Consider the following 24,356-nt stretch of genomic DNA (forward strand, 5'->3'; position numbering starts at 1 on the left):
CAGCTATGTATAATATAAAGGATTAGTTTATATTTTTTTAATATACATGTACATAATAATTATATGTATTTATATCAATTTTTATGTTAACATATTATTATTAGAGGGTATAAACTAAAATAATATGTTGTTTTTTTATAAAATTAATTTCTATAAATTTGATATTTTCATATTTTATTGACAAGTAATAATCCTACAAGTAATACTATCTGCCTAAATAAATTACCTACCATAAAAAAAGTAAGTATGTACTTACATATGTATGTATCTAAATATAGGTTAATCCTGCGCGTCTTTAAAAGTGTTTGAACTTAAATTTTAAATTAATACTCCTTTCTTTATAAACCCTTTAAATTTATTAAAAATTGCGCTTATGCGTGATATACATATATAAAATATGATATACCCATCATTGCGATACAATATCTAAATATCATTATCTCGTTAGCAAAACCAAGTTTTAAAGATTGCAAAATATACTTAATATTTAAAAAATATACAAATATTTAAGACTAACTATTTAATCAATATATTCATCAAAAGGCTCTCTAAGAGGAACTCATTTATAACGTTACATAGTTTTTAACACATGATATATTATTTAGTATGTGCATGGCTTTTTCAAATATTACGTACTGATCCTTGCTTAAAAATGTAATGTCTAATTTAATTTATATTCTCTAGTCTATTTCTATGGATATAAATAGCAATTTAATTAAAATAAAATCTATCTTTCTGAATACAAAAATCAATATAAATATTTTAACATCAAACATATTGTTTGTTAATTATAATAGTTATCCTCTGCGTCGAAAACATTCTGCCATCCAATCTAGCCCATACAATAACATTATGCCACTCAAAGTAGCCACATCAATTTTGATTGGCCAAAATTTGGGGCTATGGCTAGATTGGGTGCCAGAATGTTTTAATGCGTACGGTAATTGCATTTATCCATTACCACAATTATTGAAATAAATCCTTTAATATCTAAGGAATGCGAAATACCTAATAATAATAATAAATTTATTAGCATTATAATCATAGCATTACAATCATAGTAACATATATCTATAAACACATATTTTTTGTAAAGCACCTAGCTGAATGAACAGCTGTATGTGCCGATTTAAATTATTATTATTATAACTTATTAGAGTGTATTCAAATAATATCAATTTTAATAAATTTCTAATTGTATCATTATGAACTAAACCTACACCTACTCTATACATATACATCAAATATCTTTTTTTTTTTCTTCAAAACAGATTTTCAAAAATTGTGTAATTGGTGCCTATATAAAATTTACATTTTTCAAGAAAATTTTAGTTTTTTTGATTTTTCTAATATCTACTGGTAACAAGTTGTAGTATAACAAACCCAGGTTCGTCCATAAAGAATGGATGAGATAAGTTTTTTTTTAATAAATAAAAGATCGAACGAGAAAAAAAAAAATAAGAAGCCAATACCCTCCCTACGTTGTGTTTTGTAACAGAATCACTCTCTCTTTTACTTATCTCGGATGCGCTTGACAAGACAAAATTAGGGAAATTTGAATTATTAGGATGGTATTAAAGAAAATGCAGTCTTGATAATACACCTACTTAGTTTATTTACGTAAAAAAAATAATGCCGTACTCAGCCTGGAATTCACGAGGGGAAAGAGCACGGCAGAGAAACCCTCGATCTCAATTCCCTAAAAATCGAATCATGCTGGGTAATAAGTTCTTCCCTAGATTACAAAAAAATAAAGATAATTTATTTACTGCTCCTTTTTAATTCCTCATACATACTATTCATTTAAAACTGAAGAGAGTTGGGTTAGTTATCCAGCCATCACTAGAAGGTACTGAGGTCCCATACGGGAGGCTACCCAGCTATGAGTTGAATAGTTGAGTCAATATTCTAGGTATTATCACAGATAGACGGACAAATTCGCGAAACATATATTTATTTATCTGTGGTATGGTTTACGCTTGAATATTCACCCAGTCAGGGTCGAAATAATAGTTAGATTCAACAAGGCTCTAGCTTAATTTTGAAACACACAAACAATTTAAAAAAAAAAACAAATTTCGAAAATATACCTAAAAATTCAGTAAATAAATTATCTCAGTCGATCACTTTAAATATTAATTTTCCCTTCAGCATGAAACAATTTTAGATAAATACATGCATAAGTTATTTCCTCCTATTTACGTAAAATATTAAATTTATAAACATTAATAAAAATATATTTACACATTGTCAATAAAAAAATAAACTAATAAGTTTTAAATTTACTAACCTGTAGAAAATCTTCAGAAAACACAAATTAAATACGATTCAATAATTTTTTTAAAGTAGTACCCTCGATGGCTGGGTTTTATTTTCTGCCCTTACCTCGTCGCGCGACCGAAACATCTTCGGAAAGCATCGCCCAGAAATGCTAACACAAACAACCCTCGGCGCATGAATAGGGCTGTCGTTATACAATCAAAAAAATTAAAAAGATTTTCGACAAAAAAACAACGCGACATGCTGAATCCCAAATCCAAACGAATATAAAATACTACGCCTATAATTTAAAAATAGGTGGTTTTCTTCAAAGTTATATATTTTAGGTCCAAGATATGTCAAAAATCGTTTATTGACATTTTTGTGATTTTGTGGAATCTTCAGATTCTTATGAGATTTTGATATGGTATTTTGCTGATGGTCAATATAGTTTTTATTATTTTGTTTATAGGTTATATATAACATGATGTTAGAATATATATTGATCTCACATTTAGAACATCCGCTGTAAATAATAAATGGGTTGCATGACGTTTGTTATTTTTAAGGTATATTTCTGTATGACGTTCAGTTGGTTTAAAGTGGTGTTATAGAGACCTCCCCATACCAAAATGCCGTACCGTATAAGTGACTCAACTAATGCCTTATATATTACTATCAATAACTTCTTAGATAATATTTCTCTTAAAATGTAAAATTTATATACCTATTAATTTCCTGATGTTATTTTTCAGTTTGATTATATGACTTTCCCACTTCAAGTTTTTGTCAATTATTATAACCAAATAATTTGTATTATTTACTTCCTTAATATTAGTTTCAAAATTTGGTACCGAGATACACGAATATCTATGGCGATTTGCTGTAGAGGCAGAGAAAGCTATGTAATTAGATTTGTTTAAATTAAGTGTTAATTTATGATGATCCAGCCAGTGTTTTATTTTTATTAATCCCCTCTGTGCCTTTTCTTTCACATTCTCCCGAGAAAAGCACAACAGTAACATCAGCATAAAATATTGTAACAGCATTAACGTCCAGATCTGTGAAGGAATTTAGATTATTAGAGATAAATAATATGAGATCAAGAACTGTTCCTTGAGGAACACCATTTTTTATGCTCATTGGCTCACTGAAAGTGTCTCTAATTTTCACTATTTGTTTGCGGTCATTAAGATATGATTCAAATAGTTATAACACATTGCTTCTAATTCCATAATTCTCTAAATAATAATTCCATAAAACTTTTGAAAAGTTAGATAAAAAATACAGATAAAATTATGAAATTGTAAAATACTTACTGAGTTACTTAACTCATACACAAATTCTAAACAATAACAAACAATACTTGAATGGTACGTTGCACGACATCTAGTGAACAGTTAAAATTATAACAAAATTGGAACAATATAAGCAGATTTCTACTGAGTACTGGGAACGAGTGAGGGAGGACTGTAGTGTTATAGGGTGTGAATAAATAAACAAAATGTGTGTTAATAAGTCAGATCAAATCAAATGTCAGTGTTACTGTTAGGACCCAAGGAATTAAAGAAAGTGTTGCTCTCAAATTGAGTTTGCTCATTAATACAAGTGTAAAACGGTGATTTGATGGCTTTATTTATTTCCAGGATTTCCAAAAGATCCAACCTTAACCCGCGTCTGACAAACATGGAGCACCTCGGTATCCGCCCCAGGCTCGAACCCATGTCCGGTCTCGATAATATGATTGGCGAAAGGAGAAGAGGTATTGGTTATAAATCGGTTTCTATTCTTTTCAATGAGTTTATTATGTTCTTTGACTCGATTCGTCTCGATTCTCTTTTCGCTTTGTCCGATGTAGCACACATTGCAGTCAGGATGAGAACATTTTAGTCTGTAAACACCAGATCTGTGTGTGAAGGGAATTTTATCTTTGGTGTTGACTAGAGATTTAGATAAATTATTCGAAGTTCTGAAACAAACACGCAACCGCTCATCGGAGTCCCTCGACAAACTCTTGGCAACCTGATGGGATATGTTTCCAAAATATGACATGCTTCTGCTTCTGTACATGCCATCGGTTTTGTATACAGTGCGAACGTAAAGGTTGGAATAAATTCATTTAAAATTCAGGGGTATGTTCAAAAAAAAAAACGCTCGGACATGTCGATTTTTATTGTTAACTGCGGGTTTTCTTACTATAATTTTATGTATACAGGGTGGCCCAAAAATAAGTTACGGTCATCAACGTAATTTTTTTAAATGTAAACACCTATTTTTTATTTTAGATTTAGGTTCTACATCAAATTCTAAGTACATTTTCATGTACCATGTCCTATACCTAAACTCGACCGTTGACGATTGAACACAATAAAAGGCTATTTTTGGAAGAGTTATTTATATCAAGCAAGAATACATAAAAATATTTTAATTAATTTATTAAGTGTTGAAAATGGTTGCCACGAACCTCTTGGCAATATCCCAGTCGATGCTGAAATTCTTGTAAAACGTTATCGATAACAGAAGATTCTATCAATCTTATTTCTTCCGTTATTCTAATTTTTAAGTGTTCAATGTTGTTTGGCCGATTAACATAAACTTTGGACTTAAGATACCCCCACAAAAAAAATCTAAAGGAGTCAGATCCGGCGATCTGGCCGGCCATTCAATTGCACCCCTCTGACCAATCCAACGTCCAGGGAAAACGGTATCCAGGTACTGACGCACGGGACGAGTGTAACGGGCTGGAGCTCCATCTTGCTGATACCATAAGGAATTATCTAATATATCCGGGTCTTCTGGATCGGGGTATAAAGTGGCAAGGCATGGAATCAAGTCATTTTCTAAAAACTCTAAATACCTCTCACCATTCAAGTATCCTTCAAAGAAAAAGGGCCCCATAACCCTGTTTTCAATCACCCCCCGCCCAAACATTTACTTTTTGAGGGACTTGGCTGTGGCACTCCATCATCCAGTGCGGATGTTCAGTAGCCCAATATCGGCAGTTTTGCCGGTTTACACTACCATGAAGACAAAACGTTGCCTCATCAGAAAATACAAAATTCTAAACGCCTATCTGGGTCATCTTCATTTAGTTCATGAACTAATTGAACTTTGTAAGGGTGCCATTTATTTATACCTAAATACTTAACGACGGATGTCTGATTTTCTAACGGGGATATCTGATTTTCTAACGCAATATTGCGAGTCGTTTTATGGCAATCTTCTTCAACTGCCAGCAAAACAGTTGGTTGCTTCTCTTCTGATATACTTGACCGACCTTTCGTATAATTATCCCTGACATGACCCAAATCCCGATATTTCTGTTCTATTTTACTGACAGTACTTTGAGATATACGTGGCCTATCAGGATACTTGGCATGATAAATTTCACAGACTTCCATCTGAGTGCGCATCCTGTTTCCATAACCAATCATCATCAAAATCTCTATTCGCTCTCGCTCACTAAGACGTACCATTTTTTGAAATTTTAATTTTATCTTTTGATAAACTTAACACAAGCAAAACTTTGCTTAGGCATCTAAATCAAACTAAATTCACTCAAAATTATTTGATGTCAACAAATTGTGACAAGTTAACAATCAAAAACACCAACCACAAATGTAAATAACCAAACAATAACTGATAGGTTGCTTGATATAAATAACTCTTCCAAAAATAGCCTTTTATTGTGTTCAATCGTCAACGGTCGAGTTTAAGTATAGGACATGGTACATGAAATGTACTTAGAATTTGATGTAGAACCTAAATCTAAAATAAAAAATAGGTGTTTACATTTAAAAAAATTACGTCGATGACCGTAACTTATTTTTTGGCCACCCTGTATACATAAAATTATAGTAAGAAAACCCGCAGTTAAAAATAAAAATCGACATGTCCGAGCGTTTTTTTTTTAACATACCCCGGAATTTTAAATAAATTTATCCAACATTTACGTTCGCACTGTATATGTGGCTTATTTAAATGTTTGTAAAGATGTTTAAAATAAAAAGAATTTATAATCTTGTCAGGATAACCATTGTTCCGAGCAATTTGAAAAATTATATTGAGTTCCTTTTTAAAATGTTTTTGAGAAAGAGGGATATTAAAAAGACGGTGGAGAAATGAGTTAAATGCGGAAAGCTTTTGATTAACTGGATGATTTGAAAAGAAGGAGATAACGTTATCCGTAGCTGTTGGTTTTCTATAAATTTCAAATTCGAGTTTTATGTTGTTTGTTCTTTTAATTAAGAGGTCTAAAAAAGGTAGATTGCCTGATTGTTCCTGTTCGAGAGTGAAATGAACAGAAGGATTGATAGAGTTTAGAAATTCCTGAAGTCCTCCGTGAAACCAGTGAAAACTGTAAATATGTCGTCGACGTATCTATACCAACAACTTATATGTTTTTTATAAATCTCGCAATTTGAGATTTCTCTTTCAAGAAAAAACATACTGCACAACACTTCTGCCAGAAAAGGTGACAAGTTCGAACCCATTGCAAGACCAGACTTTTGACAATATAATTTATTATCAACTTTAAAGTTTTGCTTCAGTACACTGTCGATAAGAGAACAAATTTCTAATATGCTATGAGTAGGTAGATTGCTTTGTGAAAAGAGAAGTTCTCGGGTGTATAATAAACAATCTTCTGGTGGGATGCTTGACTGCCTTGAATAATAAAATTACTTTATTTAAATTGCATGGAAATATTGGGAATAAATTTAAAAAATACTTAAATTATATAAAAGAAAGAATCAGTTTTGAACACTTGTGACCCCATACGGTAATGTTAGATGTTAATGGGTTAAGTCGCAGTTTTAGTCACAAAAGTTGCCAGTTTATGTAAAGTATAACAGATGACAAGACGGGAATAATACTTCTTTTCAGAATTAGTATAAGATTAAGGCCTTACAACAGACAAATTAAAGAAATGTGTGCAAGATTGATGTGTTTAGTGATAAGAGTTGAAAATTCTTTTAACTTCTTCTAAATCAGTAGAACGGAAGTTAGCTAAGAGATTCAGTTGAAAGAATCAGACCTTATTTTATCGAAAAAAATAATGGAACTCCTTAAAATTAATATCCGGCTTTTGCAGCAGGTTTATAGTTGCTTTTACTGCGGATATCATTTTCTATTTTCAGATTAAAGTAGTGAAATTCTTTAGCAAGCCTGATAAGACGCCAATATAATGAATGGTAGGAATTGAAGTAAAAATGAAATGTTGGGCAATCAGTTTAATCAGTAACTTTAATTCACAGTATGCAGTTCTGCATTTGTTTCTCACTGCTGTTTGCTCCTTTCAAAATTTTGGGAAAGTAGTTATTGGCCGATGTAAAGGATTTCTCTCCCACAAGTGCTCTTAATAGTAATACCCTTAATATTATTGAAACAACTTGTTAAAAGCCTATATTAATAAATATTGGACATTTTTAGGAACTCGCCTAAATATGTCCCCTCGTCAAAAAGCTCTCTTGATACAGAATCAAAAGAAAACAACGTTACGAGAGAGAACGGACACCAACAGTTTATAATAACACTAGACGGTGTAGAAAAGCCCTCGCATTTAGAGAAAAAAATCACTATAAAAACCAGGTACAAAACCGGTGTGAAATTTTAACGTGTAAAATGTTTGGTTGTATTTTCTTTCTCGTAGGCTCGAAAGAAGCGTCGCAAACAAAAAACGTTCTCCGTCCCCGATCGTTTTTGATAAACAAAAAAATGTTGCGAAAAACGTGAAAGCGAGCCGACAAGTGCCCGATAAACTGCCCGTAGTGCGTCCGTCACCATCTCTAAAAAATAAAGAAAGGTACACTTGTGTTTGGTTTAATAATGTAGTCGCTTTTGTAGTTAGAAGTCGCTTCTGATTATTGTTTTTTTCCAAGTTGAGTCTGTTCAGTAGTAGTAGTAGTAGTAGGTCAAGATTTATTGTCCCAATTTATTAAAATTTAAATTTGCTTAATACAGGACGTACAAACAATCTTGGAGTATAATATACACGGCTGTTTTTTTAATGTTGCGACAAAATTCAGGGGCGTGTTCCTTGGACGAAATGAAACAAAAAAGTTCCTATAAATGAGGAGCGATCAAGCAAAACCAGATAAATCCATTATTTTATCATGAATTCCTATTTCATTTCGCCGGATAAATCCAATGGTGAACTCAGATTCGAGCAAAACCGGTTAAATTCCCTTTAAAATGGAGCCCAAAGAAAGTCAGGTCAATCAAGCAAAACCAGATAAATCCACAAAATAATGTTTTGTTCAAGGTCATAGTTTTCTCCCTGCGGATAGGGTTTTCGGTCGTGTTGAAAAACGTTTACGAAGAAACACAACAATAATAAGCAAAGACGAATATTTAGAAATTTATTCTCAATTTGGAACAGTGAAACAACTTGGCGTTGAATTGTTTGTGTGTGACATAAAGATTTGCAACATTCTCTAAAGAAGATCACAGGTATTTCCGACTACAAGCAAATTTTAATCCTGAAATCTCAAAACAAACAAGAAAAAAATACTGTAAAGGTACAATGTCATAAGAATTTTAAAATGGCATTTTTAGATGAAACGCCCCATCAGATTCTGAAGGCAAAACATGAAGTTCCAAGTGTATTGGAAGAAATTCCTTTATCGCGATCTCTACCTGAAAAAAAAAAAATCCCTAGCTCACCTGATGATACAACAGTTTGGACCAACCTGGGAAAATGATGAAAGTCTAGTGTGGTACAAAAATATATTGCTTGAACTAGTCGCTGATGCTATCGAAGGAATGCATATTTAAAATTTCCCTTTTTTTGTGGTGTTCAGAAAATAAAAAATAAACGTGTTAACTTTTATATCATTACGAAGACAAGTAAATTTAAAATTTATTTAAAATTTAAAATTTAAAAACCCTTTCTTTCATTTTTGTAATAAAAAAAATTGTTTTTTTTTTTTTTAATTAATTAATTAATAAATACATTATATTTAGCTTAATAAATGTGAATAACTTACCCCAATAACATACCCACAATAAAACAAGCACTTTTACATTATAAAATATCCGATATACACGATATATAACGGGTCAAAAAAAATTTTTGAAACTTGGCATAAGTAAATTGGTCTATAGATACTATTTTTCACTGTAAACTAGGTAGTTGTAAATTCCAAGATGGCGACTGGGCGACATCTTGAGAAAAAAATTTTAAATAGAAAGGGGGGTCGTGTGGTACCTCATTTTAAAGGTCTCAATGACCTGTCTAAAAGTAACAGCCAAAAAATACACTGTTGCGATTTTATTAACTAATAATACTAATTTACAATTAGCAAATAAACAATTTATCAAAAGAAAAACAATATTTAATTTAAAAGATGCTGGAAATGATTTCCTTGTAACTCTTGACACATAAATAACCTATCTGAAAATTCACGTCGAACATTTTCAAATACATTTGCCTCAATATTTTGACAAATGTTAGTGATTCTTTGTCGTAGCTCAAAAATTGAGGCAGGTTCTGTTTCGTATACCTTTTGCTTTAGGTATCTCCACAAAAAAAAGTCTAGCGGCGTTAAATCTGGTGACCGAGCTGGCCATTCAATAGGACCCCGACGACCTATCCAACGACCAAAATAATTATCATTTAAATAATTTCTCACATTCCTGGCAAAATGCGGAGGAGCACCATCTTGTTGAAATGTAATTTCCATGTCAAATTCATGTACATTAGCCTCAACAATTTCTGTTATGAGAGGATCGATAGCATTTTCCAGCATATTTAAGTATAATTCACCTGTTAAATTTTCTTCTAAAAACAGCGGCCCTACGATATGATTCCCTAATATTCCTGCTCATACATTGATTTTTTGCGGATACTGAGATCGGGTTTCACGAAAAATGTGTGGATTGGTATCACTCCAATATCGACAATTTTGTCTGTGGACATTACCATTTAAAAAAAAAGTACATTCGTCGCTAAAACAAATGTTGCGCACGTACGTCAAAGTCAAAGTCAAAAAAGTTTATTACCAAAAAAATAGTTATAAATATAATTATAGCTACATGAGAAAATAAAATTGACAATTTCTGGTAAAAGGAACTGCTTCGCGATTATATAAAACCGATAGCGCAATTTGCGTGAAACAGGCCTTGAAAACATTATAAATAAACACAAAAAAAAAATCCTAATTAATTTAAAAAAGAACAAAACTAAAACAAAAAAGGGTAGAAACAAAAAATGGCAAAGCAATTTGGCTGGCATGCGACGGAAGGCAACAAGAATAGACAAAAAAGAACCATAAAAGAAAGATTGGATAGGCCAGCTTATCTTTGGTCTTAGTTGATTTTGCAGTTTATACTACTATGTATCTACTACTAGTCATACTACCAGCACAGATATAACTAGCTAACGCAAGTTGCGTTAGCTAGTTATATCCGCGCTACCAGGCATCTCGTTGGGAGTCGAGAAGAATTTGCTTAACCTTGGTGTAAAATTTATAAAATGACAAATCTTTAATATTATTTGGCAAGTTATTCCACATTGTAACTCCGACAACCGAAAATGACTTGTGGAAGTTACTTGTTCTATGTTGAGGTATCCTAAAATTTCCAACATTACGAGTATTGTGTAAATGCGAGAGAGTATTAAATAACTTATTTAAATAAGGGGGTTGACCCGACTTTATTATTTTATATATAAAGGCATATATGTGTAATTTTCTTCTCCTTTCCATATTTAAAATAGAATTTATGTTTAAATAAGGTGTGATATGCTCCCGATAGGCAGCGCTATAAGAAAATCTTATACAGCTATTTTGCAATTTTTGTATAGATCTAGAAAGCTCAGATGTTATAGAATTAGAATATACGATATCACCGTAGTCGAGTAAGGAGAGAATGAGGCTATTGCAGAGATAATATTTGGTTTTACTCTTTAAGACATTTTTAAATCTGTACAGATTTCTAAGACGCATATAGCCTATATTTAATTTGTTTTTAATGTGTGTCTCAAAACAAAAGTTAGAATCTAAAGTCAATCCTAATATTTTCACTTCATTGACAACTGGAATTTTTTCTCCATTAATCTCAATATTTATACTTTCATATAAGTGTCTCAGAATTCCTGACTTACAGCCATATAAAATGATGTTAGATTTAGCAGGGTTAATTTTTAAGTTATGCTCATTGGAAAAATTAACTATGTTTAGTATATCCGATTTAATTTTTTGCTCAGAAATATTAAAATTTAAAAAATTTAATGGCATGTATATTTGAGAATCATCAGCATATTGTTGTAATTTACAATGTTCAATACAGTTAGGCATATCCGCAACATAAATCGAAAATAAAAGAGGTCACAATATGGAGCCCTGAGGAACACCAACTTCCAAATCAAGATACCCTGAGTGCTCCAAACTTCCATTGTTGGTTTTTAACAACACCGAATGTCAAATATCAAATGCTTTGCTAAAATCAAGCACCGCCATGCAAGTACTTTGTCTATGTTCTTCGTTAAGTCTTATATTATCTAACATTCCCACCAGACTAGTAGTTGTACTATAATTCCTCCTAAATCCCGATTGCGTATCTGGAAGTATACCAAATGAGTTAACAAAATTATAAAGTTGTTGGTGAATATGCTTTTCTAGAATTTTAGAAACTACTGATAAAATACTTATAGGCCTTATGTCTTTTAGTTCTTTCGGATTAGAGATTTTTGAAATAGGTCTTATAAGTGCTTTTTTCCAGATATCAGGATATACATTTGTAAGAATGCAAGTATTTAAAATGTTTAGAAGTGGTTTTTTACAAAAAGGTAGGCAAAGCTTGATATCATTTATACAAAGTCCGTCAGCTCCTATAGCATTTGATTTTATGGTCTTAATTATACTGTTAACCCTTTCTTCATCAAGAAGACTTAAATTTAATTCTTGAATACTATTATTCCATTTATTTTCATTGTAAAAATTTAATTTGGTTTGTGATATATTATTGTTAATTTGGTTAACGCATTGAGAAAAATAATTATTTAGGGCTTCTGGATTACTAAAATTACAAGGCAGATCGGTATTCTTTGATTTAGTTAGATGTAGTTTATTAGCATTTATCCGAAAATCACGATTTTTTTTTGTAGAAAGTGTGTTAAAATATGATATTTTTTCCCGCTGAATAGCATGTTTTGTATAGTTTCGCAATTGCCTATAATAGTTTAAATTTAACTCAGTTTTATTTTTTTTATATTTTCGCAGTGCTTTATCGCGGAGCTTCATAAGCAATTTAATATTGTCTGTTATCCAAGGAGTAAATGGTTTATTTTTAATATTTTTAGTCTTAATTGGCGCATGTTTATCAACTAAACAAAGTATATTGTTGTTAAAAGCCACAAGTTTATCGTTAACGGAATTTAGGTAATATATACTATCCCAATTAAGTCTTAAAGCGTCATGCTCAAATAAATCCGTATTAATAACACTATAGTTCCTATATTTCATTTTAAAATGTCCCTCTTTACTTTTAGGAAACTCAAGACAACAGAATACTAAGTTGTGATCACTAATGGTTTGTGACAAAGACAACGAACCGATACCATTTATTGGGAAATGTTTATTTATAATAATGACATCAAGTAGGGTACTTGTATTGTTAGATATATTCCATCTTGTAGGCTCGGTTATTACTTGATTTAAATCAAATGTATTTAAGAGCACTAAAAATCTGTCAGAAAGTCTCCACTTCTTTAGTAAATTAATATTAATATCCCCCATAAAAACCACATGATCAAATAAAGGAACAATATTTGTAAATAGATTCTCAAGGGAATCAAGAAAACTGTTAATATCTGATGAAGGTGGACGATATATCACGGTAAACAAAATATTTTTGCTAGAAATCTGAGTTTTTATGCTTAAGAATTCGAAGTTCTGTGGCGGGTTGTGAATGTGATAAACTTCAAAATTAACATATTTTTTAACATAAAACCCGACCCCACCGCCACGCCCTAATCGATCTTTCCTGACGAAATTATAACCCTCAATTTGATGTGCCAAGTTATCAGTATAAGCCGTCAACCAGGTCTCAGTCAATCCCAAAATGTCAAAATTATTATCAGTTATGTAATTTACAAATTCATCGAATCCAGTATTAAGGGACCGAATATTGAGATGACCACATAAAAACTTATTATTGGTTTTTAATAATTGATGCGTATTAAGATTAGAAGATTAAGTACGTAGGTTGCCTTTCTACTCTCTCTGCCATAATTTCACAGAATTGCACTCTTCGGTCAGGATCATCTTCAGTCAGTTGATGGACCATTTGGATCTTGTATGGGTGAAACTTATTTTTTTTTAAAACTCTCCATGCCGTCGAAGTTAAAACTTCACAGATATCAGCAACAGTTGGAGTAGAATGTTGGGGATTTTCTATTATTTCGCCAATTATTTGGACTTGCTTTTCTTCTGAAATAGACATATGGCCTGGGCGTTTTTTATCCTGGACAGTACCAGTAGTTGTAAATTTATTTACAAGTTCCCTTAAATATTTACGGCAAATAGGACGATCAGGAAAACGTTCGTTGAAAACCCTTTCAGTCTCATGAAAATTACGCGTTGCTCCATAAATAAAAATTGCTTCTACTTTTTCCTCCAATGGACGAGAATTAACCATTTTGAAAAAAACAATAAATTCAAACTGCCAAACACACTAAACAATATCTAACAATGACCGATACAAGAGTAATTTACCGGTTAAGGAAAAATATCTTAAAATTTTTTTTCGAGTTTTTTTAATAGCTATTTGGTTTTTGGAATGTCTAAATAATGTTCAATAACCTTTAACGTGAAATGTGACATACGAGGGCGGTTCAGTAAGTCTTTAGAAACCAAAAAGTTTATCTTTAAATCCAAAATTCAAAAAATAAATTATTTGTATATTATTATTAAAAACGTTAATAAAATCGCAACAGTGTATTTTTTTGGCTGTTACTTTTAGACAGGTCAAAACGGAGTCCACCAAGTCCATGTAATAAATATTAAAAGTACTCAATAAAACTTTTTAAATGAGGTAACACAAGATTTCTATTTAATGCATTTATTCAAGATGGCGCTTATGTGTTATTTTGACATTTAGAACTGTCGTGACGCATTTATTTTCGTACACTGATTTTTACCTATTTAAAAATCATAAAAATGTAAAACGTTAATGTAAAAATGTAAACCGCCATTTTGAAACGAGTTAAGATATGGGTCTAATATTTCAGGGTTATAAAGTACTCATCGAGACCTTTAAAATGAGGTACCACACGACCCCCCTTTCTATTTAAAATTTTTTCTCAAGATGTCGCCCAGCCGCCATCTTGGAATTTACAACTACCTAGTTTACAGTGAAAAATAGTATCTATAGACCGATTTACTTATGCCAAGTTTCAAAAAATTTTTTTGACCCGTTCAAAAAATAAATGGGGGGGGGGGGCTTCAAAGAAAAGCATGGTATATTTAACTCGAGCAAAAACAGATAAATCCATTTTTTAATTAGCAATTATTCTTATGTTAATTAATTAATAAGGTCCAAAATATGGTCTACGAGATCTATAATATTAAACCTTTTAGGTACACCATAATTTATTTTGATAAGTTCACGGACACGGTATTGGCACGTTTTTTGCAAATATCTCGGAATGTTATAATTTGGATGTATCTGGTTTTGCTTGATCGCTCCTCAAATGTCCTAAACCTCTTAAATTTTACATTACAGGGTGATAAAGTTGAAAGAAAAAACTTATTTTTTGGATAAATTTGATTGATATACTATCTTGACCTTAATAATCGAACCATAAATAGAACTTACCAATAAAAATTATTAACATGTCTGTAATGTGTCAAACAAAGATAGAAAGATATTATTTCATAGGTGTATTTTTATACCTCAACCGCCCGCTAATGAGTAGATCAGAGACAAACTTACCAGATTAATAATACGATAATGGATAAACTTTACGGATCATGTTGTAGATCTTTGAAGATAAATAAGAGCTGAAGAAAAGGTTTTAACCTAATTTGCCTCCGGTGCATTCACCTTTAAGCAATTTACTTACCTATATTAAACCATTGTCTTCTAAGTTAGATCTATTCATGCAAACAAAAAACATTATTTCCCCCCCTTCTTTGCTCCCTTAAATAGACACTTGAAGTCTACATTTATCTACTCAAACTTAGTCTTTATCTCTCTCTCTCTCGCTCTTTCAGGTGTAGATATTGGCCCAACTGTAGACAAGGCGACAAATGCGAATTCGTCCATCCGTCGGAAACTTGCCAAATGTTCCCGTTATGCAAATTCGGCGTCAATTGCCTCTATATACATCCGAAATGTAAATTCAGAAGTTCATGCACTAAGAAAGATTGTCCTTATGACCACGGCGATGTCGGATCTAATTTGACAGGTAAGCATCCGTTTTTAATTTACCAAGCGTCAAATGTATTGTTTTAGGTCCTAAAAGTTCCCCGGCTCCTCCACCCCAAAACTGTAAGTTTTACCCGAACTGTACCAACTTAAATTGTCCGTTCTTCCACCCGAAAACGTGCAAATACGGGAAATATTGCAAAAACTTTAAGGACTGTCCGTTCTCGCACCACCACAACGGTTCCATTCATAAAAGTTTAACGTGGAAAGCGAAGTAATTCAACGTTATTTAGAAAGTTTATATATATATATATTTTCTGTGTGTATATATGGATTGTTAATGCACTGGTTGGAATGTTTTTTTTTTAGTATTAGGCTCGTTAGTAACAGAATGATTTCTATATAATTGCGTCACACTAATATACGTTAATATATTTTATTTGATGTCAAAGTGGTTAGTTTTATTGTCTTAAGATTGTAGATTAAATTTATTAATACTGGGTTTTTATTTCGGCAAGAAAAAGTTCTATGACTTTGAAACATTGACGTAAGAATCTACATTTGATGCACTTAAATCACTCATAATACACTTATTCGTCGGAGGACAAGGAGCCGTTTTACAATAATTAAGGGGATACCTACACTTCGTTTGATAAATCTTAGTACAATCACAAATTTAAGAAGAATATTTGCGTGGAAGTGCGTTGATTTTACTGTCTACAAAAGAACTTCATGTTATCAGGATTTTAAACACATGGGCAACCTCGACAATCACTACATTACATTAATCAACTCAAAAATATATTTTTGTCGTTAAATAAGGGTGCAAAACAGACTATATTTGTACTAATTATGATAGTAGCGAAATTCGCATGGATCATTGACGAAAGTCCTCTGATTATCACTCCCTTTTACTGACACTTAATAAGGACTTTGATAAAGAACTAAGAAGATTTAATTACATCAATTGAAGAATATTGGACAATAGTTTACTTTCAGAAGATTGGTTAAAAGTTTGTGAGTAGCAGGATGCCAGTAAGGTGTATGAAATAGTTTTTCAAATTTTCTTTAAATATTTTAATAACCAGTTTTCGATTGAGAAAGCAGCACTATTGGGTGACTCGAAATAAGCCAATGGTCACAAAGTATAAAACATGTTCCAAGATTATTTTGGTAAAATACAAATGAAGATTAAAAAGTTGTAAATAATTTTATCCTAAAGCACTTAATGACCGTATAATCTGAATGTATGTGGGATCCTATGACTAAAAGATTGCGGTCTAATAACAATAAAGAATCTGTCATTCATGCTTTTGGCAAGCTTAATTGGGCAATTATCTAATATAAAAACAAGGGCAATAAGCAGGACTTCAATTTAATTACAGATTTGTTTCTCTTTTACCTGTGCTCTCAAAAATAATAGAAATACCAAAATATGAGAGGTTATTTCAACCTTTACAACACAAAAAGGTTTTTTCTTTTCGAACCACTTTGACTTCTTACCTGAAAGGCCAACGGTAGATGTTTTGTAAACAATATGATATAATGGAACAAATTGACAAAGGCCACCTTGTAATTTTCTTCTGATTCGTCAAAATTGAGGAATATGAGTGTTAAATTAAATAATAACCTCTGTATTCAAACATATGGCAGTATAACATATATTATGTTATTTAGTTAAAAAGGTATTTTTGAACATAAAAAAGATAATTTTTTAGTGTGTCGGTGCCATAGTTATTATGCGCACCAGGTCAATACATTTTCAAGTGTAACTTAGTATAATAATTACCGTCTTTTGTACATACCTTCATTAAAAACGTCTTCGTCCTATAAAAATTCAATCAGTGTCCCTCAAAATGTCTTGTAGCACAACACGTTCAACAACATTTAATTTAATTTTATTATTGGTAATATTACACAGTGTTTTTACAAGTCAATATAAACGGTAATATATAAAATGCAATTTCATGATTTAAAACTAAAATTAATAAATCAAAATTATATACGCACATATACAGTAAGATTCTAAAATTTATATATAATTAAAATCTACAGAGACTCAATTTAAAAATACTTATAATAGACACACAATATTTATAAAACAGTTAAATTAGGTCAATAAAATTGTTATTTAGGTACTCTTCAAATGAATAAAAAGACTTTTTTAATAAATAGTTTTTAATTTTTTTAATAAAAGCTTGTTCATTAAGTTCCCTAACCTGCAATGGTAACACATTATAGAAACAAATCCCATGATAAACAGTTCCTCTGCGGGTTCTCCCAAGCCTGCGAAATTCCGGCAAAATATTCAGATTGTTTCAAGTTGAATACTAATGATATTACTGTGTGATAAATATGATGGTAGATTATTTTTTATAAAAGTCAAACATTGCAAGATGAATACACATGGAAAAGTGAGGATGCCAAGTTCAGAATAACAGTGTCGACAACAGTCACGGTGCCCCAAACCAGTCATAGCCCTTATGCACCTGCGCTGTAAACCAGATATCTTCTCCCCATGAGTAGAGTGACCCCAGTTCGGCACAGCATATGACATAACGGAGCTAAAGTAATCATGATAAGCCAACAACAAAACTTCCCTTATGGATAGATTTCTTATTAAAAAGGTTATTTTTGATAACTTAGATGCCAGCTGAATAACGTGGTTTTCCCAAGTGAGACCAGAGTCAAGAAGTACACCCAAGAACTTTACAGATTCATCCTGTGGCAGATCTATTTGAGAGTTTCAAAGTAAAAAATTTAGATGCTGTGTTTTTGAAGCATTAAGTTTTAGTTTGTTTGCTACAAACCATTCCCTCATTTTACTCTCTATTTCCTTTGTACTGGCGGTTTTCTGTTTTGCCGGGTGATGATGCTGGAGTAGAGTAGTGTCATCAGCAAACAGGATCAACTTATGCTTATGTGCCCAGTCTGTAAAATAAGGCAAGTCATTTACATAAATAAGGAATAAGAGTGGGCCTAGAACGGATCCCTGTTAGACGCCACTAAAAAGCACCCGATTCCCGCCGGTGATCATGTATGTTCGGAGAAAAATTCGGTCGTTTGACGTGAATGACAAGAATAACGACACGAATGTTCCCGCTTTTTTTGCGTTTGTTGGTTGTTTACTTTCGTAAAAAAGTTCCAACTAATTTGAACGATTATTGCGATTATACTGAACTTTCCTTTGTTTCTTTGTGAAATATTGACCATATTGTTGCTTATAGTGTTTTAAAATAATACCTGAAAAGCTGTATTAATTCCAATTCAGCGATTTTAGCTGTAAAGATGGACGGCCCTATCAAATCATCAGAATCAGGACCAAACTATCAACAAAAATATGTGCCACTTATGCAGTAAAATGTTTTCTTCCATTTTAGCTAAGAACAAACATATTAAAGTTATTCATAAGCAGCAGCTCCCAGATAACCCAAAGTCACAGATTTCTTGTCCCTTATGCAAAGAGATTAAGTATTCTTGTGAGACTTATCAAAGACTTGAAGCTCATTTACAGGTAAGTCATGATATCAAAATAGAGTCCTCAACTTTCCATTTTTCCAGCGAAGAAATATTTGAGGAATGGTTAAGAGAGCATAAAATAAGCACAAACTATGCACTCGTTCTCACAAGAAAAATTGAAGACAAGATTGAAAAAGTACATTGTTGCAATCGAAGCGATTTTAGACGTAAATTTGTAGCAATTTCAATTCTAGCAAAGTATTTATTACATACTGTACATATTCATTGTACTATTTAATGAAGGATTGTTAAACATGTACTTAATGTGTAGCTGGTGCAGGTGCAAGGGGCCTGGATGATCACCAGTAGCATGGCTGTAAGCCTTATTTTTGTATTGTCTTTAAGGTGTGTGAGCAAAGGATTCTGTTTTAGGTGAACTCTTTGGGGAATGTCTTCCAATAATATTGAAGCTAGCCATAGTCTAGAAATTGAAACTTTTGTTAATGAGAAGACGACTGAAAATTAACAAGTAGCAGTACAACGATCGAACAAGCAATCAACAAGAGAAATTGAAATTGAAAGTGTATCAAACTTTTTAAAATCTTTAAATGATGAATCTTATGATAAGTAAGTTACCCTTTTATAAAATTATATAAGATGTATTAACATATACCTGTAAATGTCTAGGTGCATGAGACAACTGACATCCATGATGGAACAAATAAATAAGGCAAATACAAGTAAACAAAAAATGGACAAACAAGTTTATTTTCCATCAAAGAAGAAGAAGGAGCAGTAAATAAAAATAATAAATTGTGTATTTTTATAAGTTTAAGTATATATGTATGTGTGTATTATAATTTTTTATGTAAGTTTTAGGCAAATATTTCAAAAAACATTACCTATCTCATAAGTTTCTTGCAGTTTCTTCTTATGAGTATTAATCGAAACTGCGAATTGTAAATTAATATTTTAGCTATTTAAGTTTCTTTTCAAATCAGTCATATACATGTCTTTGCAGCATTTACAAAATAAAACTTTTAATATATGGTACATTTATATAACAGTATAACTAATTAAATCCATTGTGTTTCCACTTACCAAAATTACCTCTCTACCTTGGTATAAAGTTATTTAAAAAATAGGTACTTATTTCAGAAAGATTAATAATATTTATATATTTAAGATTAAAATTAAAGTACAATACTATAACAATATTTTATAAATTTTGTTTTCCATTTCTTTATTTTTTTTAAATATACAATACCCTACTGTTTAAGTTGGGCTTTTCCTTTTGATATGTCCACATATAGAGAACTTAAAAAAATAATAGTTATTTGTATAACAAAATGGAGCAAAGTGCATAGTTTCCTTAAGTGGATGAAGTTTGATCCAGCAAAAGCATCCACAGTGAGGAAATGACATTGCTCCTACAGTACTTCATTTTCTACTTTCATTCTTATTAATAGGCACAATTTAATGTAAAAAATTAATTTTCAGTTTCATGTTTGTGACCCAATATCTTCAATATTGCGGTGGGTTGTTAGGTGGGGTCAGAAATAAAACAGAAACCTGTTTACCTAAATGTCGACGTTTCGACTTCAGTCATCCTCAGGACACTGAAATAGATTCAAGTAATTACAGAGATAAAACAGTAATTTCAAGTACATAAAAAACACTATTAAAATAAATGTTCTTTAAGTGTACAAAAATTAAAACAACAAAAACCACGACAGTGTTAAAATTACAATCCGTTAAAAAAATTTTTATAAAAAAAAACAATATAAAATTAATTTTTTATACATTACACCTCTTACCTAAGTCTAGGTTTCTTAAGTTATAATTAAACTACATTTATAATAGAAGCGTAGAATTATTTTTAACATGGGTTTAATTTGTAGGTGTTGGGGGCAAACTAGAATCAACAATAAGCCAAGAAACAAATTTTTGTATTCTTCCGAGCGTTTGTTTATTTAATTTTTATGATTCAATGTTATGTTGATAAGTTAAGGATTAGTAGATCAGGAAGATGTATGTATCTATACGTTTGACATTTAGGTAAACAGGTTTTTGTTTTATTTCTGACCCCATCCAACAACCCTCCGCAATAGTAAAAAATTAATTTTATAAAAAATAAGCAAGATATAGTCAAATAAAAAAATTCAATTATGCAGGGAAATAAAATTTAAAATTTTCTTATAAGGTAGTAGAAAAATAAATTTTTCAAATAACACTTTCTCAAAAATAAACTGTAGTAATTTTAAATATTATCCAAAATCAAATAAATTCATGTCCGCCCAAGGAAATTTTTAAAAATATTTATTCAAAAAAAAAATTCAATTTCCATTTCATTGGATCATTCAACCAAACTGCATTTTTTTGATACTTACATTAGGGTATTATGTATAAAATTAATAATTCAATTTTCTTGTTTGCATCCTTTATTTATATTTAATTTATTATTTAAAGAATCAATAATTATTATTATTCCGGAAGCGCTATTTTTTATTTTAATTAAATTATTATTCCATTGATTATTATTTACATTAATTCTTATTGCCAGAAACCGTTGCTTTTAGCAGCAAACATTGCTCTTTTGTTGGTTGCCCGCCAATCTTGCCATTCACACAATATTTAAATATCCGAATGGGACAGTCGGTGATGCCGAATGGTGACGGGAGTGCTTTTTAGTGGCGTCTATCCTTGTTTGGGCTGTTTATCAGATACACTAGCATTGTATGACACATATCGGAGTCCGTCATACAGGTATGACCTGACAAAGGCAATGCTCTCTGAATGAAAGTTGTAGTAACAGAGCTTGCTTAATAAAATTTCATAAGATACAGAGTCAAAGGCCTTTGTCAGGTCAAAGAATGAAGCATAGGTGTCGAAGCCCTTTTCCAGACCCCTTGATGAAAAATCCACCAAACTCTCAATAGTCAATGCAGTTGACCTGCTACTCCTGAAACCAAACTGACCCTGCACAAGGAGATTGTTGTTTTCAAAATGTTGGTACATTTGATCCTTCATGAGTGATTCCAGAATCTTTGAGAAAATTGGCAACAGTGATATTGGGCGATAGTTTGACACATCATCAACTGAACCTATCACTTTAGCCACCTTATAGGATGTAGGAAAAATATTTTCTTTTATGCAGGCATTTAAGAGATTTGTCAATGGATAAATGACAATATTTTTAATTGTTTTAATGAGTTTAACGTTAAGATCAAAACAGTCTTTGCTCTTTTTATTTTTAAGAGAGTTTATTTTATCTCTAACCACATTGAAAGTCACCTCATGAAATTTAAAAGAGTCAGTGGTGAATCTACCAGGAGTTAAAAATGTGGAAAAATTGTTTGTGGGTGTAGGTCATTCTGACACCATACTTTCTGCAATGTTAACAAAAAAGGTTTTAAAAGTTTGAGCAGTTTGATTTTTTAAAGAAATAGATGTAGCATTTTTCGAACTAATTAAACTCCACATTGCTGCCTGCTTATTTTCCGAGCTCTTAATAAAGTTGTCATTTGCTCCCTGATAGGACTTTTTATACTGAGTTAACTCTTGCTTAGAAACCATAGTAGGGTGCTGCAAATGAATACTATGTAGTACTCATAACCTTTCCCTCATGTTCCTAAGATGTTCACTAAACCATGAAGGTTTATTTTCTTTAGGGCCCAATTTAAAGATTTTAGATTTAATAGGGAAACTTTCCTCTATAGCATTACCTATTAAACTGGGGAAGGTTTCACATCTGCTGTTTATATCTTGGTTGGTATTGAGAATGGAGTTAAAATTAATTGATTCGACAGCATTGTAAAAATTGAACAAACCTTTGTCAGTGATTGGACTATAATGGCCCAAAATTCAGTTGATGATTTAGAGAAAATGATTAGAGGAAAAACTTGTGTCCAAGTCTAATAACTTAATTGTATCAGAATTTGTGGAATAGATTAAAGACAAGCAAATTATTCCTGCAGAAATGGGTTTGTTTATTAAGAAGAACCTCAGATAGGTGTCTCCTTTATAGGTCGATAGAAGTAAAGATCAATATTAAGTACCTACATGTAAATATACACAATTATGAAACTAGAAGTCTATAAACAATCGGGATCCTCATTGTAAGTAAGAAGGCCACTTGTAATAGTTTTAGTCTAGTTTTAATCTTTCCCTTCACATCATTCTACAATTTCACAATACACCCTGTCGAGACAAAAATAAACAGTTATATAATGGGTGGTAAAACTGTTTTGTCACTTAAAGCAGATTTTGTTGCTTACTTTACATTTCCTCAGGTGGTAATAATACTCTGAAACTGCTGATTAGGGATACATATTCATTCCGTATCTTTCTGCTATTAATCCAAATAATTTGATGCTTGTAAATAGCAAATATCAACATAAGTTTTACTCCAAAAAAGATGCACACAATTAGGGTTGTTCAAATAGATTTTTCTGACTAGTAAGTGTTACAAAGATCGAATGACATTGAAATTTTAGTTTCTAAACTAAAAATTTAAGAAAATAAAAATAAATTGGATAAACCACCGGAACCTAACCTCACTTTCTTAAGATTTCTATGTGGCGCCATCCTTGACAAACTGCTTGAACGTATATAATGCATGAGCAGGAATCTACGACAAGTTCGAAGAGAGCAAAAATGGATAAAAGCATAATAAAGAACAATATTAAAAAACGCTGCATCACATTTTTGTGAAATTTAGCACACAGATTCTTACATCAATATTCCACCCGCACCTCTTATTTCTGCATACTTTTCCTATACCTGCATCCCTTAATCTGCAATGTGGGTTGCATACCAATCTCTTAGTATTTTACAAAACAAGTTGAAAATTAAAATTGTCCCAATTATGGCAACGCTCGATCAATTTCCATTTCTCCTCTTACTCGAAAATCATTTTTTTATAAAGGTTTATAGGATGGCCTACTAAAACCTTGCCGAATTTTATACACCCTATTTCTAAGAGCAAACATTCTCAAATTACCCTTATCTAAACAAAAAAACCAGCACGACATTTTCCGCCCTTACAACCAACCAACCCTTTATATGCCCGCCCCCCTTGTCCACATATCATAAGCAACGTTTCAACCAAAACCCCAATTTCCGATTATTTATTAATTAATAAGTAAACCGCCGGACAAAGAGCAGTTAATAATGGATTTCCACCCTCTTATTAAAAAAAAAAAATACCCCATTTTACAAACGGGTTCGCGTGTTTTCAATATTTGATTGTTGGCACACACAGCACGTCA

The 24,356-nt window shown here is 31.6% G+C and overlaps 1 protein-coding gene and 1 long non-coding RNA gene across 6 annotated transcripts in view; both read left to right on the plus strand.

Annotated features, from left to right (window-relative positions):
* LOC126738279 (zinc finger CCCH domain-containing protein 14) overlaps positions 1–15,972 on the plus strand; it is a 38,275-nt gene extending 22,303 nt beyond the window's left edge. For 2 of the 5 annotated variants that reach the window (XM_050443526.1, XM_050443527.1), the window contains exons 10-13: positions 7,690–7,848; positions 7,910–8,062; positions 15,474–15,667; positions 15,715–15,972. In XM_050443526.1, coding sequence (XP_050299483.1) covers positions 7,690–7,848; positions 7,910–8,062; positions 15,474–15,667; positions 15,715–15,905 — 697 coding nt within the window. In that variant the 3' untranslated portion in view covers positions 15,906–15,972. Of the gene's footprint in view, positions 1–3,905; positions 4,022–7,689; positions 7,849–7,909; positions 8,063–15,473; positions 15,668–15,714 lie in introns of all 5 variants that reach the window. The other 3 variants (XM_050443529.1, XM_050443528.1, XM_050443530.1) reach the window with 2 other exon arrangements.
* A 2,676-nt stretch (positions 15,973–18,648) lies between these two features.
* Positions 18,649–20,118, plus strand: LOC126738521 (uncharacterized). The gene is made up of 3 exons (XR_007661363.1): positions 18,649–19,462; positions 19,519–19,713; positions 19,774–20,118. It is a non-coding gene; the product is annotated as an uncharacterized LOC126738521 (long non-coding RNA).
* Positions 20,119–24,356: the final 4,238 nt, after the last annotated feature.

This window comes from Anthonomus grandis, chromosome 7 (assembly GCF_022605725.1).
Source record: "Anthonomus grandis grandis chromosome 7, icAntGran1.3, whole genome shotgun sequence".
NCBI classification, from domain to species: domain Eukaryota; kingdom Metazoa; phylum Arthropoda; class Insecta; order Coleoptera; family Curculionidae; genus Anthonomus; species Anthonomus grandis.